This window comes from Rousettus aegyptiacus, unplaced genomic scaffold, assembly GCF_014176215.1.
Source record: "Rousettus aegyptiacus isolate mRouAeg1 unplaced genomic scaffold, mRouAeg1.p scaffold_m13_p_9, whole genome shotgun sequence".
NCBI classification, from domain to species: Eukaryota; Metazoa; Chordata; class Mammalia; order Chiroptera; family Pteropodidae; genus Rousettus; species Rousettus aegyptiacus.
Genome location: NW_023416312.1, coordinates 70024918 through 70050453, shown reverse-complemented (window position 1 = coordinate 70050453; position 25536 = coordinate 70024918). Strand labels below are relative to the sequence as shown.

General features: G+C 36.3%; 1 protein-coding gene across 9 annotated transcripts in view; it reads left to right on the top strand.

Annotated features, from left to right (window-relative positions):
* The first annotated feature begins 4130 nt into the window (after window positions 1–4130).
* The window catches only part of LRCH2 (leucine rich repeats and calponin homology domain containing 2), a 100837-nt gene continuing 79431 nt past the window's right edge, over window positions 4131–25536 (top strand). For 4 of the 9 annotated variants that reach the window (XM_036226943.1, XM_036226942.1, XM_036226940.1 and 1 more), the window contains exon 1: window positions 4148–4525. In XM_036226943.1, the coding sequence (XP_036082836.1) occupies window positions 4186–4525 (340 nt within the window). In that variant the 5' untranslated portion in view covers window positions 4148–4185. Of the gene's footprint in view, window positions 4526–25536 lie in introns of all 9 variants that reach the window. The other 5 variants (XM_036226941.1, XM_036226939.1, XM_036226944.1 and 2 more) reach the window with 2 other exon arrangements.

The window sequence follows — 25536 nt, the reverse complement described above, 5'->3', positions numbered from 1 at the left end:
TTATGATCTCAGGTTTATAGATGAGAAATCTGAGACTCTGAGAAGTTAATTGACTTGTCTATCTCATGTTTTATAGGTGTCATAGCAGGGATTCTGACCAAGATAGAACATATGAGTGCTCCTTGACATTAACACTGAAGATTACGTATGTCATCACTACTATTTAAGTAATAGTGATCATTCATACATTTGTCCAAATCCCTTTAAGTTAATAAATATTAACTTTTGGATTAATGAATTTGTTAGGATTAGTTAAAGCAGTACAAAGGTATATCCACAAGGTTAGAACCAGGGACAAATAAGAGAAGGAGGATTGGGGATGTCATGTGCCATAAATTATGCTAAAATAACAATATATAGTCCTCTGAAGGTCCCATGCCAGAACAGGGGTTTTGGAAGGGACTTATGATCAATGTACTAGATTGATGAGGGCCAAGTCCGTTTCCCTTCCCTCACTTCTCTAATCATTTTAGTTGTCCTTCTCAGGGCTTTGACTAATTTAGGACTTGTGCTGAGATTGGAGTGAGCAGAACTGCACATCTCATTCTAGCAGCAGCTGTGAAATAGTTCAGTATGTTGTAAATTAATATTTTTTAGGGTTTCTGATATGTCTTCATGGTACCTAACATTTCATTGTGCCTCACTCCCCTGGAATTTAGCGTTTAATTGAGCTGATGTTTTCAAAGAACAAACAGCAGAAACTCCCATGGCTCTTTCCTGAATCTTGATAAGGATTAAAAAAAATTCGTATTATAATTTGATGTATTTAAACTCCAAGGTCATTGCCTTGTTCTAAATCCTGAGATAAAACATACCTCACTTTTGATTTATTTACAGACTGATAAGAACATCCTATAGTCTTATCCCAATGATCTTGATCTCTAATAGAATTTGGAGCTTTAAACTGTGACTGTCCTCTTCTACATTATTATTAATGTTGAATAACTACCAAATTGATTGGAATAGTAGTGACTATAAACTGTCCTGGAATTTTAGAAGTCTCCTCTAGAGTTCTTTTGAATACAAAACACATTTGTAGCCTACCAGTGCTTTATTTAATAGATGCTCCAAATTTTGTTTAAAACCACTTGTTTTCCTTCTGTAATTTTAATATATGTCATCTAATACTGGTGGTTTATCAACATTCATTTTCTAAGTTTGGCTTGTAATTCTGAGTAGTGACTGTAATTTAGTTGTACTTCTCAGGGCTGATGTGTTCACATCAGGAATAACATCTAACTGGTAATCGTTGTAAAATATCCTTTAGAATAGATCGAAATAAAAAATTCATGCAATATGTGAGATATCTCTTTGCTTACGATTAACAAGGAATTAACTAATTTTTCTCTTGGCTTCCTCTATTTTGTATATTCTTTATTATTTTCTTTCTTGAGGGGGCAGGGGTGTAGTAAAAAGACTAATATTTATGAAGCACCTAATGCTTTATTATTACTTGCACAGAGAATAGTTCTTGGCAAAGAGTAATTGCTCAATAACTATTTATTAAATGTTAATGAATGAATAAATGCCAGGTATTGTAGGGTCACTTTACATTGGTGAACTTATTTATTCTTGCAACAGTCTTTTATGAGGTATATACTGCTTTTCCTCATCCATAAAATAGAAGAAGAATAGTATTTTTTTTTTACAGGATTGTTATGAAGATTGAATGACTTACTATATGTAAAACGGTGAGAACAATTCCGGTGAATAGTAAGCAACATTTACATATTATTATTTTCTAGTGTTACTTATGAAGAAACTGAGATTTAAAGTCACTTCTCCGTGCATTGCAAAGGCAATTAAAGGTTTGGAACAAATTCCTAAATCATGCCTTTTCTTCTAAACCCTTTATGTTCTGTTAAATTGATTAAGCAAGGAGGTCATTAGACTGAGGTGGCTCTAATGCAGTGATGGCATACATAAGTAAAACAAATTCTAAGTCTATAGTAAATACCTCAAGGTTATGAAATTAAAATGCATAAAGGGCCCACTAGGCATTAAGCTATAATTGATTAAATAATTTCCTTTCTTTTCTATCTTATTTTCTCTCTATGCCATTCCTCTGGTTCCTGTTGGCAGAGTGCTCATAACCAATTCTGTTCTAACACTGCCCAGTTCCAATAGATAAGTCCTCAAATAAACTCCTAAATATTTTGACATACCTCAGTTTATCTTTTAACTCCTTATAGCCTTGGCGTTCTTCTCAAATGTGTTGTTCTGCCTGATTTTCATGTATACCTAGCTTATTTTGGAGATTTCCCATTTTTCTTACTTAGACTATCTTTTAATTCTTTGAAAGCCTACTTTCCTTTTTAAATTTGGTAGTACATGGACTTTATCATTTGACAAGTAGTCTGATCACGAAAGCATATTTTTCCTGGATTGTAACACATTGTTTTAAATAATCACAGAAATTCTTATTGGTTAATTGTTAAAATAGTTCTTTTCCTAATATTTTCTGTAATAAATTTAGTTTCCTTTCTCATTCCTCTCCATTCTGCAAGTTCTCATTGATACTTCATTTGATTTTTGACATCAGGAAGATGAGATATAAGGTACAACATTCCTTTCCGACACCAGTGGGTTTAAATAATTTGATTTTACTTGCTAATTCATTGTAGGGTCTGATTCTCAATTTGTTCCTTCTGTGGGTCATGCATATGGCAAATGTAATTTCTTGCAACATAATCATTCATTTAACCTGTATGGCCACAAAGCAATTTAGACAAGTTGTAATTCTTTCCTGTTTTTTGTTTTTGTTTTTGTTTTTTTTTTTCCCCCAGAGTAGACTCTATAGTAGGTAAACTTTCCTGGAGATTTTGCTGAGAAAATGAGATTGTTGACAGATTATTCAAATCGAAATGGATGTAAAAGAGATGCATACGATATTTGAATTAATGATAACTGAATGTGCCCAAGCATTGTGTTAGTTTTATTTGGTAATTTTACTGGCTATCAGTGAAAAATATTTTCTTAAAATTAATTAATTTTTTATGGTGACATTGGTTAATGAAATCCAATAAGTTTCAGCTGTACACTTTAACAGTAAGGCATACACACACACACACAGATATATATTTACACTGTGTGTTCACCTCCCATAGTTAGATTTCTTTCTGTCATCTCATATTTGACTCCCTTTACCCCATCTACCTCTCCCCTCCCCCCACCCACTACCCTCTGGTAACCACTAGTGTATAGTCGATGTCCATGAGTTTCTATTTGAAAAAAAGGTTTTAATAACTCTGAGTGGTGGTGGTGTGGTAGTAGTGCCTTGAATGGTTGGGTTCAGGTTCTGAGAATGAACTCCTAAAATGCAAGATTAATTAGCTTCATAGCCCCAGTGTTAAACCTTCAGAATTCCACCTAAAATCAAAATCTGTATTTCAAAAATAAACTTTAAGGTTGTTTGATGATCAAATAGCTTTCCATCAGCAATACTGAAATGATGAGAAGAAACTCAAGAAATTTTGGCAATCTTGGCACAATGTCAAATAGTGATTGAACAGAATGCCGAGAACTTTTCCAAATTTTGGAAGGCAGCAGTTTGGCTCAGGCTCACGCACACACATTGAAACAAGAGGCTTCTCTGAAAACATTTGCAAAGTCTTTTCTTATTTTGTAATTCTAAATTATGGCAAAATTCATAAACGCTTAAAACTAAAATCTGCACCAATTTTCCTCCCCAAGTGCTCCCCAATGTTTTTCTCCTTACTAACACGGGTAAACAATTCCTGAGGCATTTGCGGTAAGCGTTTTAATAAGGCGCTCGCTGATAGTTCTAAATGCTGTTTCAATATATTCTGAAACGAATTCCTTTCATCCCTGACATATTTGCCTTTGTTTCGCGGAACGAAAAAGGTGAAGCAACTTAGAGATTTGAAGACGTATCTCCAACTGACCTATAATTAAGCTGGTGTCGCCTCGCAAGATTTTGGTACCTAAGGCAGCGGAACCGGGTTTTAGCATCCTTCCTCCGATCACACATTTCACAAAGCAAGGGTTTTGCATATTTCAACACCGTCTCTTCTCTACTCAACATCTCCTTCAAGCCCGCCCTATTTCCTTCCCCCTCTACCTCGCCCCTCCCCCGCTCCCAGTCTGCGCATGCGTCCTTAGAACCCCCTACAGTCACGGCACTAGCTGAGAGTATTGTCGGGGGCTATTCTTTCTCCCAGAAACATGGCGGCGAGTCAGGGAGGTGGTGGTAACAGTGGGGGCGGCGGTTGTGGTGGAGGTGGAAGTAGCGGTGGCGGCTGCGCGGCCGTAGGAGGTGGTGGAGCTGGAGCGGGGGGCGGCGGCGGGACCCTGGTGGTGCCCATCCCGGTACCGACTCTTTTCGGTCAGCCGTTCCCCAACGGGCCGCAGTGGAACTCGGGGAGCCTGCAGCCTCAACACACCGCAAGGAGCATGGACCGGGCCCTGGAGGAGGCGAGCAACTCCGGCATCCTGAGTCTCAGTGGTAGGAAACTCCGAGACTTCCCGGTCAGCGGCTACGACCTGACCGACACCACCCAAGCAGGTGACAGGATGGGGTGGGGGTGGTGAGGAGAAGCTGGGGCAAGAACAAGGAGGTGGAGGGTGTGGGTGGCTGCGTGGCTGCGTTGTTGGATTCTGCTGGTCTGGGCGGGTTCGCGGGGGTGGTGAGACTGACAAAGTCCGAGCAGCCTGTTCCGAATGAGAGGAGGCAGAGAGGGGAATAGGGAGGCAGGGAAGGAATGCTTATTGAAGGATGTATGGAAACCAGGTGGGATGTGACGGGTGAAAAAGCATTGTTAAAGCGAGTTTTCCCAGTAAGGGATGGGGGGGAGGTATTAACACTTCCTTTAATGCACGTCTTCCACCTCTCCTAGATGTTCCCCTCAAAAAGACAATGCATAGAATCATAATCTATGTATTCCTTAAAGGCATACGTGCAAGAACGGTATATCTCTTTTCATAGTACAGTAGCAGTATTGCCACGGTCTTTCTGTGTTCTTATTTTGTGTGTTTTAATTATCTTAGAGTATTTTTGCCTTTTCGTCATCTGTGCCTTAAGGGCTGAGAGTTTTTATTTTCCTGGTGTTAAGAAGGCAGTTGTGTTTAAATTAGTATTTGCTGCAGTGGCAAATTAAATCATCAATCACTTGCATAACTGGTTACCAGGGGCAAGAATCCTCGTTTTGAGTTCTGTTAGTCTTAGTTATTATAGCAGAAATAGCCAAAAAATTTAACGGCAAGTTTGAGAAACAATTAACTCCTCTATATAGAGTTGTGGGTTAATGGCTTATAATTTTAGATGAGAAATTTGTTATTGTAATGTTCTTAATATACTCTCTGGTACTCCGTTGTGGATAACATTTTTTGTTTATGAACACACTCTCCCCTCTGCCTTATAAACTAATGATTATTTTAGGTGTTTTTTGGTCTTATGAAAAGGTTTCTTTGCTTTGCATAATCTTTAAATTTGCTGTTTATATGTCTATTTTCATCTGCTTTGCTGAAAGAAATCATTATTTTAACATATGTAGTAATTTTGAAACAATATAGTAAGTAAAATCACCCATAATAAGAAACAATAAAAGACTTCTTATTTTCAGAATAACACTATTTCAGTGTATTCAGCTTCTGGACATTAAATCAAGGTATGTGTTTGGAACAGGGTGGGGAGAGGAAGAAAATCTAAAATTTAAGCCTTCCACCCAGTTATTCTTTTAGGAATTATCCTAAGGATTATGAATACATAATTGATCACTGATTTCGTATTTTGGAAAGCACGTTTGAGTATTTATTTACTCCTTTACTCTGAACAGATTTCCTAAACAGTATGTTCACGTGTTCATGACTATATTGGCAAGACAATACACTCACTACTTGGTATATTCATCAAAGGCTTCAAAAAAATGGTTTAAGTCTGCATCATTATAGGGATATATTGTTTTGCTTATTGTTCTTTATAATCTATAAAGACTATTTCTTGGTAAAATGTAAACATCTTACCTTGGTATTCAGGACTTTCACTGTCTGGCTTCAATGTATTATTGCAACCTTACCTCACTTGAAGCTCCTACATAGAACCCTCTCTTCCAACGAGGTCAACTCCCTGTCCCTCAAACATTTTTTGAATTTCTGCTTCATCTCCCTAGAAGGTCATCCACATGCTTGGGATTTCCTTTTTTCTTATTCACGCCCTCTCTTGTCTAAGAAGCTGTCTTCAACTCCCTTAAGTCTGCAGCAGTCTCTTGTTTCTCTGCATTCCCATGATACTTATTGACTTTACTAGTGCTGGCTTTATTTTCTTCTTATGTTTGTGTCTTGCTGTGCCCGAGAAGATGGAGAGCTCCTTAAAGGCAGGAAATAAGTCATATACTTGGTCAGTCTTCTCGTTGTATATTGCTTATATTGTACTTGATAATATTTTTCATAAATATGAATATCATATGGTTATAATCTTTGGCTTTTAAACCTTCATTTGGTTTTCCGAGGCAAGCATTAAGAGAAACCAGAACCATATTTGTTCTTGGTAAAGCCTTCATTTGGTTTTCCGAGGCAAGCATTAAGAGAAACCAGAACCATATTTGTTCTTGGTAAAGCCTTCATTCATCATAAACTTTATCAGGATCTACAGTAACAAGAGTTTTTGAGATAATTCCACTTCACTTACCTTTTTTTTCCAGTCGAATATGTGTTTCCTTGTAGGAACACTTCACAATTTAAATGAGAAATCTGTGAGTGAATCATTTGCCATTTATTTTTGACAAAATTCAAGCACGAACTGTTTAGGGGCAATATTTTTGTATGTAAAGAGATTAGTATCCATTATGTATAAATGAAGGTAGGTGCACTGGAACTGACAAAACTAGGGCATGTTTGAGATTATACATAGGTACGTACACATACACACACAAACATTCGCTACATGTATACATTGTATATCTCTTGATGAAAGAGCTTGTTGATACTCATACTTAAAATCACTCTAAGTGGGATAATGTTTCAGATTAGGCAACCATATAGTGGTTTATTGGATTAGGAAGAGATTGGAGGAAGGAAAAATAGGAAGCTATTCTGTTAATCTAGGTATGAGGGGGTGAGAATTTGGGTTAAAAAATGTATAAGTAGAGGAAATTGATACATTTTAAAGGAAATGGAGAGGGCTTTTTGCATTATTTTACTGTTCCTTACATATACATAGGATGAAATAAGTCAGTGGTTTTCCATTTTAGCTACACATTAAAATCTCAAAGGAGTGTTTTTTAAAAACTTATGCCTGGACCCCACCCCAGGCCAATTAAGTCAGAATCTCAGGGACCCAGAGACTTTTTAAAAAGTCTGCCCAGGTTCTGCTAATATGCAGTCAGGGATGAGAAACTAAAATAGCTAATTTTTTAGGTACTCTAGAAATATTTGTTTGAGAACATTGATAAAAGTGTAGTGATTAACATAAAGCCACTTGTTAAGAGAGTCAAAAGCCAAACTTGGAACTAAGTGTTTAAGTTGTAGAAGTTGTAGTTCAGTATTCTTTTTAATAGACTTGTATGAAGCAGAGACTATTTTTTTCCCCATCATATTATGTCTTTAATGGATAGAAACTTACCAGGAGGCTATATAGTTTCTTCAGTTTCCATGCAGTATTCTGGTTTACATTTAATACTGTTTGATAAATTTTCCTGAAGAATATAGTGCCCTCAAAATATGTAGCAGCAAAATCTTGTTTTCTTTATTAATAGTCTTGCTATGAGGGAAATGGACAGTAGGTAGCAGTTGGCAAAGTTTATCTTAAATTGGAGGGTGTGTTCATCACTAACATAATATCATTTATATAGCTCTTTATAAATTTTGAAGTACTTTCAAAAATATATATTATCCTATTGTATTGTAATAATAAACCTGTGAGCTTAGCAGAGTACATAGTTAACTACTCATGCTTGTTGAGAGAAGTTAAGTGATTGCCCAAAGTTAAATGGCTATTGTGTGACAGAGTGTGGGTCAGAGGATAGATTTTCCAACTCTAGCACTCACTATTCCAGTGTTAGTTATTTCCATTGTAACACATTCTCTCCATATAACAAAGCTATTATTAAACTATGCAAATACATAGGTTATTCTGAAAAATAAATGCTTATTTAGCTTCATAGGTTATATAGTTTGTGTGCAGTATGTTTTGTTTTGTGTGTAGTATAGCTTTTCTTCATGCCTCTCTTTCTGATGATTTTAGAATAGATTAATTAAGCAAGTATTAATTCAACTCCAACTTTGAAAACATGATTATGGCCAATAGAAAAGAAAGACATGTTTCTTGTCCTTGGGTTTATAAAATAGTTGAATGTGTTCAGTTATATGTGTAACAATTAGAAAATAACCATATAACTATTCAGACTTGTACACTTTTATAAACTGTGTGATAAGTAATAAGGAACTCTGGCAATAAGGCTTAATTTTATTGAGGTTTAACTTAGTTTGAGGAAGCTTCCTATAAAGTTAGGTATTTCCTGACTCTTAAGGTAAACTATAAGATCAAGTTCTGTTTAGGCAGGAGGGACAGTTGCAAAATGATATTGTGTATTAAGGGCAAATGTTAACTAAGGTTTACTCTGTTTTTCTCAAACATCCTTAGAGACTGACACTCGGGAGAAGACTGGTAGAGAATTAGTGTTAAAATGCAAGAGGAGGGAGGACCTTCATTCGAGAGCAAGGGAAGCAAGCACAGGGTAGAGAGCTGTTAGCCATGGAAAGAAGGAGCAACTTGACTTTTGGTAAGGTGAAGGTAGATGTCTGGGGGACATTAATGCCTTAAGCTTTAATCTTAAAGAAGTGAGGCAGTGTCATCTGGGAAAACAAGGTCGAGCATGGGAAAAGTACTCAGTAAAGCAAAATACTTTCAGGAATCAGTATGGAGTATAAGTTACAGTTTAGAGTTAGGACTGTGTGATAAGCAGCTAAGTTAGTTATTTTTGGAATACATGAGCTTATCGTGTATTCTGAAAAAAATGATCATATATATGGTATGACGGGGAAAAAAACAGAAGTGGTTGGTTGGCATATTTCTGAATCAGGGTCACAGGGACATTTTACTTAATGTTTAAAATTTAATATTTTGATTTAGATTATTTGTAATATAATCAGCATCACCAGAAACGTAAAGATGGGCAAAATCCAGAACCTCATTGAGAAAATAAGAGATGCTGCTAGGGATACTTTTCACAAATACAAATAATTGAGGACTTACAACATATTGATTTCCTGGGAGGTAGTATTTGTTTAAGTTCCAAGATGCACAATGAAACTTTGCAAAAGGGCATATCATTCATTCTCCAAGCCCATTTCAGTAGCCGACTCTGTAAGGAATGCTTAAACTGTGTGATGTCCATCTTCATTCTACAGAGACTGTTTATGTCATGATTGGCCTAGAAAGGGAAATCTTTTAGTTTTCTCTTAGCGGAGACAGTTTAGGTATATTTGGATACTTCTTGAAGCATTGTAATACTCTTAATCAGTTCTTGAAAAGTTTCAGAAAGTTTTGTCTGCTTCACATTTATAGGAAAAAAAATACCTTACACTCCAGGGAATGATTTAATGTAATAAAATAAAACTGTACAAGTCAGTTTTATAGCAGTAATTTAAGTGTGTTTAGTCTTGCTTTAAACTAGTGCACACAGTCTGCTAAATATCAAACTTTAACTTTCAATCTTTATATTTCTCCTATTTCAAATAGATTATAAATTGATAGCATTCCATTTACAGAATACCAGCCAATGGACTCTAATGGATAATTATATAATGGATATTTTCTAATTTATTTTTTGATATGAAATTTTTTAAGAAAACATTTTTTTCTAAATAGGGAAGTAAGTCCTTTCTTATTTGTGGAAATTGTTAATTCTGTGTACTCTTTTATAATTTGTGACAGATTGCTGCTGTCACTTTATCTTTAAATTAATTACATCAGTCTCTTTCAGTAGACTTTTATGTGTAAAATTAGAGAATCAAGGTGACAAGAGACATAAATAAAATAACTGCAGCATAAACTTTTATTTGAACTCTATAGTGACTGATTCTGGAACATATGTGCATTTGGATTTCACTCAAAAATGGTTTTGTTAAATGATCATGCCCATAAGAGAAGTGAGGCCTAAAATTTTTCCCTTCTTAAAAAAGTAATTACAATATGTAAATCCTTAATACTTTGAGCCAATTGGTTGGGGATATCTGTGTCAATAGGAAATAATTACTTTTAAAGATATTTATAAATTAAAAATAGTACATCGAACATAGATAATTGTCTCCTTGAATTACCTTATTGAGTTTGTAAGAATGGATTTGTCATATCTATTTTATATATATGGATAAGGTAAAGTTGCTGCCTTTAAGGAATTTATGATTTCAGAGTGGTGTAAGTACTCACATATCTGTTATATAAACTAGATTAGTGGTTTGCAACCAGGGGAATACTTGTCCCCAGGGGATATTTGGTAATGTCTAGAGACACTTTTAATTGTCACAACTTGGTATTGCTACTGACATCTAGTGGGTAGAGGCTAGAAATGCTGCTAATTCTCCTACAGTAAACAGAACTGCCCCACACAACAAAGATTTTTCTGGCCCAAAATGTTAATGATGCCAAAATTGAGAAATACTGGACTAGAGTAAGATAAGTGTCATAAGTGAGAACAGAGTGCAGTGCGGGTTCACAGAAAGAGAGGTGACTTGTAATGGTGCTGGTAGAACATCAGAGACAGCTTTATAAAGGAGAAGGAGGATGGGCCTCACAGGAGGAAGGATCAGCTTTTACAGTTATTCATGGATATTGACATCCCAGAGTCTCTTCAAACAAACTCACTCACTCACTCACTCACTCTTGTTATTGTGCCTAGGCCCACTGGTCACCCAGACAAGAAACTTGGGTATGATTCTGGACTCTTCCCAGCCATTCCTTTTTATATCTAGTTAGGAACTAAGGCCTGTTGGTCATACCTCTTTGAATAGCTTACAGATTGGTTTGTTTCTTACCTGTCTAGTCTCACTGCCATCGTTGTTCAGGTCCTTTTCTCTTCACCTTTAATTGGACCCATTAGTAGTTTTCCTGAGTAATCTCTCTGCCTCACTTTTGCTTCAAGTCCAGTTAGTCCTTCATACTGTAGGCAGAGTACTCTCTAATATATGCAAACCTGATTGTCACCTGTAGATACTGATAAACCTAGAGTCTATAAGCTAGCTCCTTAACAATACACTGCTTATTCCTTGTCTTGAACATTTAAAAAAATGTAAAAGCAAGCTAATACGTACACTATGATTGATATAATTTGTAATTTTTAAAAAATTTTATATTAGTTTCAGGTATACAGTTCATTGGTTAGACATTTGTATAATAGTTTATGAAGTGTCCCCCCCACCATTACTCTATTACCCATCTGGCTCTACACATAGCCATTAAAATGCTATTGACTATATTTCCTTATGCTGAACTCTACCTCCCCCTGACTGTTTTGTAACTACTCATTTGTACTTCATCCTTTCACCTTTTCCTTCAGCCCCCAAGCTCCCTCCCTTCTGGCAGTTACCAGATTGTCCTCTGTAACCGTGAGCCTGTTTTCATTTAGTTTGTTACTTTTGTTCCTTAGATTCTGCATGTAAGTGAAATCATATGGTATTTATCTTTGTCTGACTTATTTCATTCAGCATAATAATCTCTAGGTACATGCATGTCATTGCAATGGGAGAATATCAGAGTAATTCCCCTTTTATATATGAACCATAACTTCTTTGTCCAATCATTTGTTGATGGGCATTTAGGTTGCTTCCACATCTTGGCTATTTTGAATAGTGCCACCATGAACATAGGGGTGCATGAATCTTTACAAATTGATGTTTTGATTTTCTTTTGATAAATACCCAGAAGTACAATTGCTGGGTCAAAAGTTACTTCTATTTTTAACTTTTTCAGGAACCTCCAAACTTTTATCAATGTGTAATCCCACCAAGAGTGCATGAGGGTTCCCTCCTCGCCAACACTTGTTCTTTAATTTATTGATGATAGCCATTCTGACAGGTGTGAGATGATATCTCATTGTAGTTTTAATTTTCATTTCTCGGATTATTAGTGATCTTGAGCGTCTTTTCATATGTCTATTGGCCATCTGTAGTTCCTCTGAAGAAATTCTTATTAGGTCTTCTGCCCATTTTTAATTGAATTATTCTTTGTTGTTGAGTTGTATGAGTTCTTTATAAATTTTACATATTAACTTCTTTAATGATGTCAGATGTATCATTCATGGGTCTCTTCTCCCATTTAGGAGGTTGTCTTTTCATTTTGTTGGTGGTTTCCTTAGCTATGCAGAAACTTCTTAGTTTGATGTCCTATTTCTTTATTTCTTTATTTTTTTATTTCCCTTACCCGAGGAGATATGTCAGGAAAAAAATCACCAATAGTAATATCAGAGAGTTTACTGCCTATGTTTTCTTCTAGAAGTCTTACCTTGCAGTTTTTAATCCATTTTGAGCTTTTTCTTATATATGGTGTAAGAAGGTGGTCCACGTTCATTTTTTTTTTTGCATGTATCTGTCCAGATTTCCCAACACCATGTCTTGAAGAGAACGTCGTTATCCCGTTGTATATTCTTGCCTCCTTTCTCATAGATTAAATGACTATATAGGTGTGGATTTATTTCTGGGTTCTCTATTCTGTTCCATTGGTCTATGTATCTGTTTTTAAGCCAGTATCATGCTGTTTTGATGACTATTTAGCTTGTAGTAACTATAGTTTGATATCTGGTAGTGGGATACCTCCTACTTTGTTCTTCTTTCTCAAGATTACTCTGGCTATTTGGGCTCTTTTATCACTCCATACAAACTTTTGGATTATTTGTTCTAGCTCTCTGAAAAATGCCATTGGTATTTTGATAGGGATTGCATTGAATCTTTAGATTGCTTTGGGTAGTATGGCCATTTTAATGATGTTGATTCTTCCTACCCATGAGCACAATATATGTTTCCATTTACTTGTATCTTCTTCAGTTTTCTTTTTTCAATGACATAATGTTCTGAGAACGAGTCTTTTACCTCCTGGGTTAACTTGATTCCTAAGTAGTTCATTATTTTTGATGCAATTGTAAATGGGGTTGTTTTCTTAATTTTTCTTCTGAAAGTTCATCATTGGTATGTAAGAAGGCAACTGACTTCCGAATATTTATTTTGTATCTGAATTCATTGATCAGTTCTAACAGTTTTTAGGTGGGATCTTTAGAGTTCTCTCTATATAGTATCATGTTGTCTCTAAATAATGAGTTTTACTTCTTTTTTTCCAATTTGGAAGCCTTTTGTTTCTCTTTCTTGTCTGTAGCTAGGACTTCCAATACCATGTTAAACAGAAGTGATGAAAGTGGGCATCCTTGTCTCTTTCCTGATCTTGATGAAAAGTCTTTTAGCCTTTCCCCATTGAGTATGACATTAGCTGTAGGTTTGTCACATATGGCTTTTATTACATGGTGGTATATTCCCTATATTCCCACGTTTGCTGAGAGTTTTTATCATAATTGTATACTGGATTTTTTAGAACTCTTTTTCTACATATATTGATATAATCATATGATTTTTCTCTTTCAATTTGTTAACATGATATATCACATTAATTGATTTGTGGAGATTGTACCAACTTTGCATTCCAGGAACAAATCCAACTCAATCATGCTGTATAGTATTTTTAATATATCATTGAATTCAGTTTGCTAATATTTTGTTGAGAGTTTTTGCATCAGTTTTCATAAGGGATACCAGTCTTCAGTTTTCTTGTTTTGTGATGTCTTTGTCTGGTTTTGAAATCAAGGTAATGGTGACTTCATAAAAAAAATTAGGGAGTGCTCCCTCTTCTTGATATTTTTGGAATGGTTTGAGAAGAATAAATGTTACTCATTCTTTAATGTTTGGTAAAATTTGCCTATGAAGCCATCTGGTGTAGGACTTTTGTTTTTTGGGAGTTTACTGATACCATTTTTTTTTGGTGGTAATCGGTTGGTTCAGATTTTCTGTTTCTTCTTGACTCAGTCTTCAGAGAATGTATGTTTCTAGGAATGTATCCATTTTTTCCAAACTGTCCAATTTGTTGGCATATAATTGCTATAGTATATATACAATGGACTATTACTCAACCATAAGAAGAGATGAAATACTGCCATTTTCAACAACAGGAATGGACCTTGAAATAATCATACTAAGTGAAATAAGCCAGACAAAAATGTTAATATCACATGATACTACTTCTGTGTGGGATATAAACTTAAAAGTAACAAATGAACAGGACACACAGTGTGCTGCTGTTTAGGGGCTGTTTGACCACTTAACATAAACTAATGGGATTTTACTTGGCACAGTTTGTGGAATTTGTCATTACTTCGTAATTAGTTGGTTTACTTTGACTTGCTTTTAATTTTAGCATTCAGTAGTTAGTGCTCTCTGAATATAGTATTTTCTTTAAGGAGTACAGTACAGTATATGGACTTTAAAATTTGTCTTAATCTAAAACAATAAGTGTTGACAAGGATGTGTGCAAAAGGAAACCCTCGTGTACTGTTGGTGGGATTGTAAATTGGTATAGCCACTATGGAAAATAGTTTGGAGGTTCCTCAGAAAATTAAAAATAGAACTACCTTATGACCAAGCGGCTGCACATCTGGGTATTTATCCAAAGAGAGACAAAACACTAATTCAAAAAGATATATGCACCCCTCTGTTCATGGAAGTGCTATTTATAACAGTCAATATATGGGAACAACCTAAACGCCCATTAATACATGATTGGATAAAGAAGTTGTGGTACATATATACAATGGAATATTACTTAGCCATTAAATAACGAAATCTTACTATATGCAACAACATGGATGGATCTAGAGGGTATAATGCTAAGTAAAATAAGTCAGAGAAAGGCAAATACCATATGATTTCACCTATGTGTGGAATCTAAGGAGCAAAATAAATGAACAAACAAAATGAAAACATAATCATATACAGAGAACAAGATGGGAGGTGGAGTTGGGGGGTGGGTGAAAATGGTGAAGGGAGTAATATGTACAAATTGGTAGTTATAAAATAGTCATGGGGGTGTAATATACAGCATAAGGAATATAGGCAGTAATAACTATGCATGGTGTCAGGTGGGTACTAGACTAGTTGAGGGATCACTTCATACATTATATAAATATCTAACCACTATGCTATTTACCTGAAACTAATATAAAGTAATATTGAATGTCAAAGATGAAGTATTTAGTTTTATTTAGCATGGTTGATTGTGCTTTTTTTTTTTTACACTCTCCTCAAGGACTACTTTTGTTTTGGAATCCAAAGCCTACTAGAGTTATCCTGTGGAGTCAGTTAGATGCAGAGTGTTTTCATATTACATTAGACTTTCCTTTCTCATACAGTAGAAAGGTACTTAGGTGTCTTAATTAAGGCAAATGAAAAGTATATTGTATAAATAGATTTATTTGATTTTCAGTGTTGTCCTAGTCAATGTTGACTAAGGCAGAAAGAACATTAGTGTCATGTGAATCATGCATCAATTGAGATGTCTTGGAGATGGTCAAGAAGACATGTTTTCCCATCGTTTACTTAATCAGACTATAATAATTAAGATTTTATAGATTTTGATATTTGCTTTAAAAGTAATCTACCTTCAAGCATGATTCCGACATCACAAGTTGCATTCTTTCAAGGGGGAAGGCAAGATGGTATAGAAGGTAATGGCTGTGCATACCTCCTCTCATGACCACACCAGAATTATAACAAAACTACAGAGCAGTCAGCATGCGGACCTGCCTGAGGTCTGGCTAAACAGAAGCCCTACAACTAGGGCAAAAAATAACAGGCCATCTCAAAATGGTAGGAGGGGCAGAGTTATGAAATAGCTTGGTCCCACAGCTGCTTGTGGCGATCAAGAATTGGAAGGGCTATCTTGGGTGCAGAGTCCCTTCCACCTGAGGAGCGAGGGGTCCCAGCCACACACTGGGCTCTGCATCCCAGGGTTCTATGGCTGTGAAAACCAGTGGAGGTTGTGGCTGAGTGAGACACTGGCTGCGGGAGTTCAGACTGTTCCTCTTAATGGCCCACACCCGGCCTCACTCATAGATGGACTTGCTTGCTGTGAGCACTGGGGTAGCTGCTCGAGGGACACCAGGGACACACTGGGAGGCACTGAGCTCTAGGGCTTCAGGGTGAGGTTTGGAGGGGTGGATTTCTCCCAGAATGAGGTGTAGGCAGAAGTCATTGTTCCTTTGTTGAGCTCCCCACCTCTGTACGCCTCCCTACCCCAGCTGTAGACACAGGCGCCACGGTATCCAAGGTGTCATCAATGAAGATAGCACAGGTTGCTCCACCCAGGGTATTCTCTGAGACTGCCTCCCTCAACTTGTGGGCCCACCCAAGCCACTTCCAGTGATTTGTTCCAAACAAACGGGCTGTCTTGGCTCTTCCTGCAAACTTTCCTAAAATCTCTCAGAGGCTCACAAAACCCAAAGAAGCAGCATTTGGCCTCCATGTGCCCCATACTTCTTGCCGCACAGCCCCAAGCTCCACACCAGTGGCAACCTACCTCAGTTTGACTTCTCACCTCAAGGTACCTATAAACGTAGCATGGCTAGCACCCATGCTGGTCTCAGTGACTCCTACCAGGTAGCCCTGGAGGTGCACAGGCTGCAGCTGAAATTGGCCTACATCTGGACACCCTCCCTCACCAGGACTGTGCCATTGGGCTCCACAGTGCACCTACTACATAAAACCACTCTACTAAGACTGAAAGACTTTGAAGCCCTACTTAAGACATAGAAACATGCAGGGAGGCAGCCAGAATGGGAAGACAAAGAAGCATATCCCAGATGAAAGCTCTAAAAAAAAAACTAAACAAAGTGGAGACAAGCAATATGACACATTCAGAGTTCAAAACACTGGTTATAAGGATGCACAAGGAACTTAGGGGCAGAATAGATGAACTCGGTGAAAACAGAGATAGAAAACAATAGGCTGCCAGTCAGAAATGAAGAATACAATATCTGAGATGAAGTGTACATTAGAGGGTATGAACAGAGTGGATGAAGTGGAGGATTGAATCAGCAACATAGAGGATGGGGTAGCAGAGGACACCCAATCATAACAGCAACAAGAAAAAAGAATCCAAAAAATAAAAAAAAATGAAGATAGCTTTAGGAGCCTCTGCAAAAACATGTGATTTCCTAATTCAGTATTCCCTAGAAGGGTGTCATCTTGTCAAACAGGACAAGATAATGAAAAGACAGTCTATAACACCAAAATCTTATTGAATGAGTTAAAGATGTACAGGTCACAGAATTTCTAACCTATTTCATGCTGAGTTAAAACATGAACCATAAGAACAGTAGAGAGGGGGAAAAAGTGTAAAGTAGATATTAGAAAAATGAAGAAAAATACTTTAAAGCTAACAAATATGAGAAACAATAACAAGCAGACCTCAATAACCTACAATAACCAATAATGGAAGACTATTTGAGCACAGGCACTTTGAGAAGCAAGAGTGCAAACAAAAACAGATGCTGCAAGAAGAAACCACAGCTGCTAACCAGAGGACAGATTACATGCATGCTCAGTGAGAAAAGGACTGCTTCCCTGACCTCTGAAGCTCAAGAGTCATATAGAACATAATTTAGATTGGATTTTTTTAAATGATCTGTTAGAACTCTAACAGGATCCCGGCAGTTTTACAAGGAGCCTTTTAAAAGAAGGTAGGAAAGAGTATATAGCATTCTGTCTACTCTTGAGTTATTGCCAATACTGCTTGATATTATTTATGATTAAAACCAAGACAAAAGAAAGATAGTTCAGTGTTTATCAAGGTGCTTATTCCCAAGGATATTAATTAACTGAGATATCCCCTCATGCTTAAGAAAAATAAATATACAGCTAATTAATTTTTAAAATTTCATGGACATTCTCTCAATTCTGATAAATTTTGAGAGGTGTGTTAGTTTCCTATGGCTGCTGTAACGAATTATTACAAACTTGCTAGTTTAAAACAACAGAACTTTTTTTTTTCCTCTTACAGTTCTGGAGACCAGAAGTCTAAAATGAATCTTATGGGGCTAAAATCAAGGTTTCACCAGGGCCATACACCCTGCATTCCTTGCCTCTTCTAGCTCCGGTGATTGCTTGGCATTTCTTGGCCACCTCAGTCCACTGTCTGCCTTCACCTTCACATAGCCTTTTCCTCAAAGTGTCTCTCTGATCTCCCTCTGCATTCCTCATATAATGATACATGTGATACAGTATTTAGGGCCCACCCGGATGATCCGGGATAATCTCCCCATTGACATCTGTATAATTTTGCCTTAAAAACTAGCATTCTCAAGTTCCAGGATTTAGAATCTGCTATCTTTAAGGGCCACCATTCAGTTCACTACAGGAAGATAAGGAACACATTTTAATTTCCATATGTGTGTGTGTGTGGGGGGGGTAAAGGTGAAATGTCTTTATAATTGTCTTCCTCCAAGTTTTACTTGTCTCCTAAGAAGGCAGGCTTTAAAGTTGTGAAATGAATCCCCCCCATGAAGAATAAATTAAGTTTACTTTCACAATTTTAAATGGCACCATATTAAGTAAAATACTAATTTTTCATATATTTATTAAGTATGATATGTTCATTATGAGTTCTATTATTCCAGTTACTCTATTACACATATAAGTTAAATAATTTTTAATGTTCTAAAAAGTCTCATAGTTTAATTATATATCACAAGATAAAAAAATTTAAATCAGTTTAAATTTTACCTTTTATATAAAAATCAATATTCAGTTTTCAAAGTAATATATGAGAGGCTGTTGGTGTGAGATAGTTCAAGAAATTAAGATACAAAGTGTTTTGTATTCTTTTCCATTTTTCCTTCCATAGTTGTATTTTTCTTTTGGTACTGTTATTTTTTACCCAGTTCTTAGAAAGGATGTTTATACAGATTCAGAATCTGAAAAACCCTAGAATAAGGTTTTCTTAATTAAAGGCTTTATAGTAGATTGAGTTTTAATTTTGACTTTATTATGCTTTATGTGATTTGACTCAGTTAAATTAGAATGATAACTTTAACGTTAACTGGTGTTAACTAAATAAATATTTTAGTTCATCCAGAAAATAGTTTATGAATGCAAATTTAATTAAATTTCCTAAGGAACTCATAATATTATTTTGGAATTGAATTATTCTTTTTTTTTGAGGGGAAAGAACATAAAGCACCACACCGTAATTATGTAAAGTATTAAAGTAATACCTCGACATTATTTAAAGTATTTAAAAAGAATTTCTCTTAATTAGTAATACTGATCTTTTGGCTTTTTTTCTCTTACTACTTCTTCGTACATTGCTTATTTTTTAATATTAGTTTCAGGTATATAATACATTGGTTAGACATTTATATAGTTTATGAAGCGATCCCCCCGATTACTCTGTCACTCACTTGGCTCTACACATTACAATACTGTTGACTATATTCTCTATGCTGTACTCTACGTCCCCGTGACTGTTTTGTAACTACTCATTTCTATTTCTTTATCTCTTAACCTTTTTCTCCCAGCCCACCAATCCCCCTTAACCTCCGGTAGTCACCAGATTGTCTTCTGTATCTGTGAGTGTGTTTTCATTTAGTTTGTTCTTTTTGTTCCTTAGAATCTTCATATAAATGAAATCATATGGTATTTATCTTTCTCTGTCTTGTTTCACTCAGAATAATAACCTCTAGGTGCATCCATGTTGTTGCAAATGGGAGGATTTAATTTTTTATGGCATAGTAATATTACATTGTATATATGAACCATAACTTCTTTGTCCAGTTGTGTGTCGATGGGCATTTAAGTTGCTTCTATACCTTGACTGTTGTGAATAGTACATAAAACTTTATGAAGTAGCATTTTTGTTTTCTTTGGATAAATACCCAGAAGTGTAATTGATGGGTCAAAAGGTAGTTCTATTTTTAATTTCTTGAGAAACCTCCAAACTGTTTTCCATACTGGCAGTACCAATTTGCAATCCTATCAATAGTGTACAGCAGTTCCCTTTTCTCAACGTCCTCACCAATACTTGTGTTTTGATTTATTGATGACAGCCATTCTGACAGGTGTGAGGTGATACCGCATTGTAGTTTTAATTAGCATTTCTCTGGTGATTAGTGATCTTGAGCATCTTTTCATATGTCTATTGGCCATTTGTATTTCCTCTGGAGAAATACCTATTCAGGTCTTCTGCCCATTTTTAATTGGACTGTTGAGTTGTAAGAGTTCTTTCTAAATTTTGGATATTAACCCCTTATCAAATGTATCATAGGCAAATATCTTCTCCCATCCTGTAGATTTTCTTTTCATTTTGCTGATGGTTGCCTATGCTGTTCAAAAATTTTTAGCTCGATGTAGTCCCATTTGTTTATTTTTTCTTTTGTTTCCATTGCTTGAGGAAATATATCAGAAAAAACTTAAGAAGAGCAATATCAAAGAGTTTACTGCCTATGTTTTCTTTTAGAAGTTTTATGGTTTTGGGTCTGGCCTTTAAATCTTTAATCCGTTTTGAGTATATTCTTATATATGGTGTAAGAAGGTGGTCCAGGTACTTTTTTTTTTTTTTTGCATATATCTGTCCAGATTTCCCAGCACATTTCTTGAAGAGAATGTCTTTACCCCATCGTATATTCTTTCCTCCTTTTTTGTAGGTTAAATGACCATATAAGCATGGATTTATTTCTGGGTTCTCTATTCTCTTCCATTGATCTGTGTTATCTGTTTTTAATCTAGTACCATGCTGATTTGATGACTGTAGGTAGTATAGTTTGACAGGCAGCGTGATACCTCCCACTTTGTTCTTTCTCAAGATTATTGTGGCTATTCGGGATCTTTTATGGTTCCATATAAAGTTTTAGGTTATTTGCTCTAGTGCTCTGAAAAATGCCATTGGTATTTTGATAGAGATTACATTGAATCTATAGATTGCTTTGGGTAGTATGGCCATTTTAATGATGTCGATTCTTCCTATCCACGAGGATGGTAGTATATACTTTCATTTACTTAGATCTTCTTCAATTTATTTTTCAACTTATTTTTCAAGAACAGGTTTTTTACCTCCTAGGAATTTTATCCCTAGATATTTCCTTGTTTTTGATGCAGTTGTAAGTGGGATTGTTTTCTTATTTCTCTTTCCGATAGTTCATCATTAGTATATAAAAAGCCAACCATCTTCTGAATATTAATTTTATATCCTGCTACTTTAATGAATTCATTTATCAATTCTAACAGTTTTTTTAGTGGACTCTTTCGAGTTCTCTGTATATAGTATCATGTCATATGCAAATAATGACAGTTTTACTTCTTCCTTTCCAATTTGGAAGCCTTTTATTTCTCTTTCTTGTCTGTTTGCTGTAGCTAGGACTTCCAACACAGTGTTGAACAGAAGTGATGAAAGTGGGCATCCTTGTCTTTTTCCTGATCTTAAGGAAAAGACTTTTAGCCTTTCCACATTGAATATGATGTTAGCTGTAGGTTTGTCATACATGGCCTTTATTATGTTGAAGTATGTTTGTCTATTCCCACCTTCTTGAGAGTTTTTTTTATCATAAATAGGTACTGGATTTTGCCAAATGGTTTTTTCTTTGACTTCATTAACGTGGTATATGACATTAATTGATTTATGGTTATTAAACCAACCTTGTATCCTAGGAACAAATTCAATTTGATCATGGTATATGACCTTTTTAATGTCTTGCTGAATTCTGTTTGCTAATATTTTGTTGAGGCCTTTTGCATCAAAGATCATCAGGGATATCGGCCTATAATTTCCTCTTTTTGTAATATCTTTGTCTGGTTTTATAATCAGGGTAATGGAAGACTTGTAGAAAAGCTTTTAGGAGACTTCTCTCTTGAAAATTTGCAATTCTTTGTAAAGAACAGATGTTAATATTTGAATGTTTGGTAAAATTCGCCTATGAAGCCATATGGTCTAGGAGTTTTGCTTTTTGGAAGCTTTTTGATTACTGATTTAATTTTGTTGGTAGTAATGGTTCGGTTTAAATTTTATTTTTCTTGACTCAGTCTTGGGAGGTAGGAATATATCCATTTATTCTAGATTGTCCAATTTAATGGCATATAATTGCTCATAGTATTTTTAAATCCTTTGTGTTTATGTGGAGCTTGTAGTTACTTCTCTTCCATTTCTGATTTTATTTATCTGATTCTTCTCTCTTTTTTTTCTTGAGGAGTCTGGATAAGGGTTTATCAATTTTGTTTATCCTTTCAAAGATCTAGATCTTGGTTTCTTTGATCTTTTGTGTCATTTTTCTAGACTATTTTAGTTATTTTCACTCTGATCTTTATTATTTCCTTCCTTTTACTCACTTCGGTTTTGTTTACTGTTGTTTTCCTAGTTCTTTTAAGTATAAGGTTAGGTTGTTTATTTGAGCTTTTTTCTTGTTTCTTGAGGTCGACCTGTATTACTATGAATTTCCCTCTTAGGACTGCTTTTACTGTGTCCCATAGATTTTGAGTTGTTGTATTTTCATTTGTCTCCTGATATCTTTTGGTTTCTTCCTTGATCTCGTCATTAACCCATTCATTGTTTAGTAGTATGTTATTTAGACTGCATGTTTTTGTGTATTTTTCAGTTTTTTTTCTTGTAGTTGATTTCTAGTTTTATGCTACTAAGGTCTGGGAAGATACTTGATATGATTTCAATCTTCTTAAATTTACTGAAGCTTGTTTTGTAGCCTAATATATAGTCTTTCTTGGAAAATGTTCCATGTACGCTTGAGAAGAATATATATTCTACTGTTCTTGGGTGAAATGCTCTGACATATGAATAAAATCCATCTGTCTAGTGTGTCACAAGGCTGCTGTTTTCTTATTGATTTTCTGTCTGGAAGATTTATCCATTGGTGTCAATGGGTGGTTAAGTTCTTCTACTTTGAGTGTCTTACTCTTGATCTCTCCCTAAGGCAAGTGAGAGAGGTGTCGCTGTTAAGCCACAGTCTGGTTACCTCCAATACTGAGCCTGGGGTGGCTTAACAAAAGGTTCAATGCGTCTCATGGCCTAAAGTTGCCTAACAGTTGCCCCTAAGACTCTGCAGCTGGAAGAGACTATGAATGGTTCATGAGCTGGATAGTGTGGACAACCAGGGAGTTATTGGGCAGATTTCCCCTGGCCATTGCAGTGTCAGTATTCATGCCAGTGCTGTCTCTGTGGCTTCCTGTAAAAGTCTCAGATTGCAGTAAGGCTAGTCTCTGCCTGCCTTGGACCAGTGGACACCCAAGATCTGTTCAAGAAATATTGTAACTTCGGGTGGGCTTTGTGGCCTGCCACTAAAACTCTCTCCCGGTATGTAGAGGCCGTGCACAGGCTGTACAAGCTGATTGCTGTTGTTTGCTGTCAAATTTGTGGCCCAAGGAATACACAGGGTGGTGCTGGCTGTCTAGGAATGGCTTTGGTATGGATAATTTGTGGGTTGGGTAGGGCGGAGTTTCAACAAGAAACTAGATGGAGCCACTCGATCCTGTCATTCCAGTACCAACTCAGAATTACTGCCAGTTCTGGGTCCACAGGCTCCTGTAAAAGTCACAGATCACTGCGAGGCCTGCTGTCATATATGTCAGGCTGCAGACCTCCCCGATCTGTCCAAGAGATATTGCAGCTCGTGCTGGCACCAGTGGTTTTCTTTCAAGTGTCTCCCCCAAAATGTGCAGGCTGTATGAGCTGAGGTCTGTTTCCTGTGACAAATGCATGGCTGGGAAGGGGCATGGCTGGGGTGGCTGCCCAGCAATGCCCGCCTTGGGGCAATTTGTGGATTGAATGTGGTGGAGTGATGAGATGGGCTAATGCAGCTTTAGAATTGTCTGAGTGTGGGGCAGGCTCAACACAGGCAAGATAGTGCCCTTCTTCAGACTGTCCCAGAGGGGTACCTGACAAAGAAGCAATGGCTGTTGTCCCTTCGGCCCTTGCCCTGGCCCCATGCAACTTGGTCTTTCCCTGTATGTCTCTTGTAAGCCCCGAGCTACTGACCTTCCACTGGAGTCCAGGGTGAGTGTCTGCAAGCAAATGAGTCTGTGTGTGGCCTATTTAAGGGGGACATGTGGGTTTTTAGGTTCCTTCCATCTCACCCAGATGGTCAGAATCCCCATTGATTTTTACAGTTAGATTTTATGGGAACTCCTCTTTCTGGGGCTGGAACCTTGGGCTGCAGATTCTCTGTGTCAGGTTATGGCCCCTCATTCTTTTGGGGAAGCTTCTGTAGCCATGCTGTCCCTCCTAATGCTCAATTGGCACATGCAGGTATAGGACCAGCTCATTTCCCATCTCTGACCCCCTCTACCAGTCTTGATTGTCTCCCCACCAGTCTTGATGTGGTTTTTTCTTTATATCCTCAGAAGCATGTGTTGTTATCAGCTAGACTTCAGGTGGTTATCCATGTTGTTTTATAACTTGGTTGTCATTTTAATGTGATCTTAAGAGGAGGTGAACCTTGCTGTTACCTAGCCCTCTATCTTGACTCTCTACCACGTGAACAGTCTTTTATTGTTTTCTCTTGACCATTATCTTCACTCTTTTCTGCTTGCTGTTTTTTTTCAATCAGATTGTAAATGTTGGCTTTCCTGATGGTCCATTCTTGAACTCTCTAACTCAATTATTCTGATGTTAGATGTCTTCCATTTCTATGATTTTACAGTGGAATCATATTCCCATAACTTTCAATTTTATATATCCATCCTTGACCTCACTTCTAATATCCAGAATTGCCTGACTGACCATTTTACAAACTTCCCATTGTATCTCTTTCAGATAGCTCAGTTTATACAAATATAAAATTGAACTCTTGATTCTAACCTCTGCTTTAAAAAACAAGACAAAATCTCCAACAGTAACAACAACAAAAATCCTTTTCTACCTCCTACTCTTCTACCAAATAGCATCATTTAGGTGCCTAGGCCAGAATTCTGGGTGCCGTCTTTGATTCTTACTGCTTATTTATACACATAGACAATCATTTGCTCAATTCCTGTAAGTACCAGTATCAAAATATATTTCAAGTTCTATCTGTTATTCTTATACCTATTTTTTGCTATCTTAATTCAGGCTAATATCATCTATCTCTAGGCCTACTGCATTATTTATTGATATTTAATACTAGATGTTATGCAGAATAACAAACTGGGCATAATTTTGTTTTTACGATTTCAGATTAATTGTAAGCAATCATTTTTAACTCCTGGGATTCCAAAATTACAGGAATAAGAGGCAAATCCTTAAATACAAAGGAAATATCCTAAACTAAAAAAAAAAAGACTTAATTTTTTCCCTTGATACAACTGCATGATACTTGCCTTTCTAGAGGAGGTAAGCCAGGATATTGAGAAACTTATATTTCAAGTTCAGATTTTGATTTCTCATAATTCTGTTTATCCTTTCATTTAGTTGTTTAGAATCTTATGGTGGAAGGCAGAAGAATACAAATTAATTTTCACATTATATAATCATAACTAATGTTTTCTTTGCCCACAATAAAATTTTACATTAGG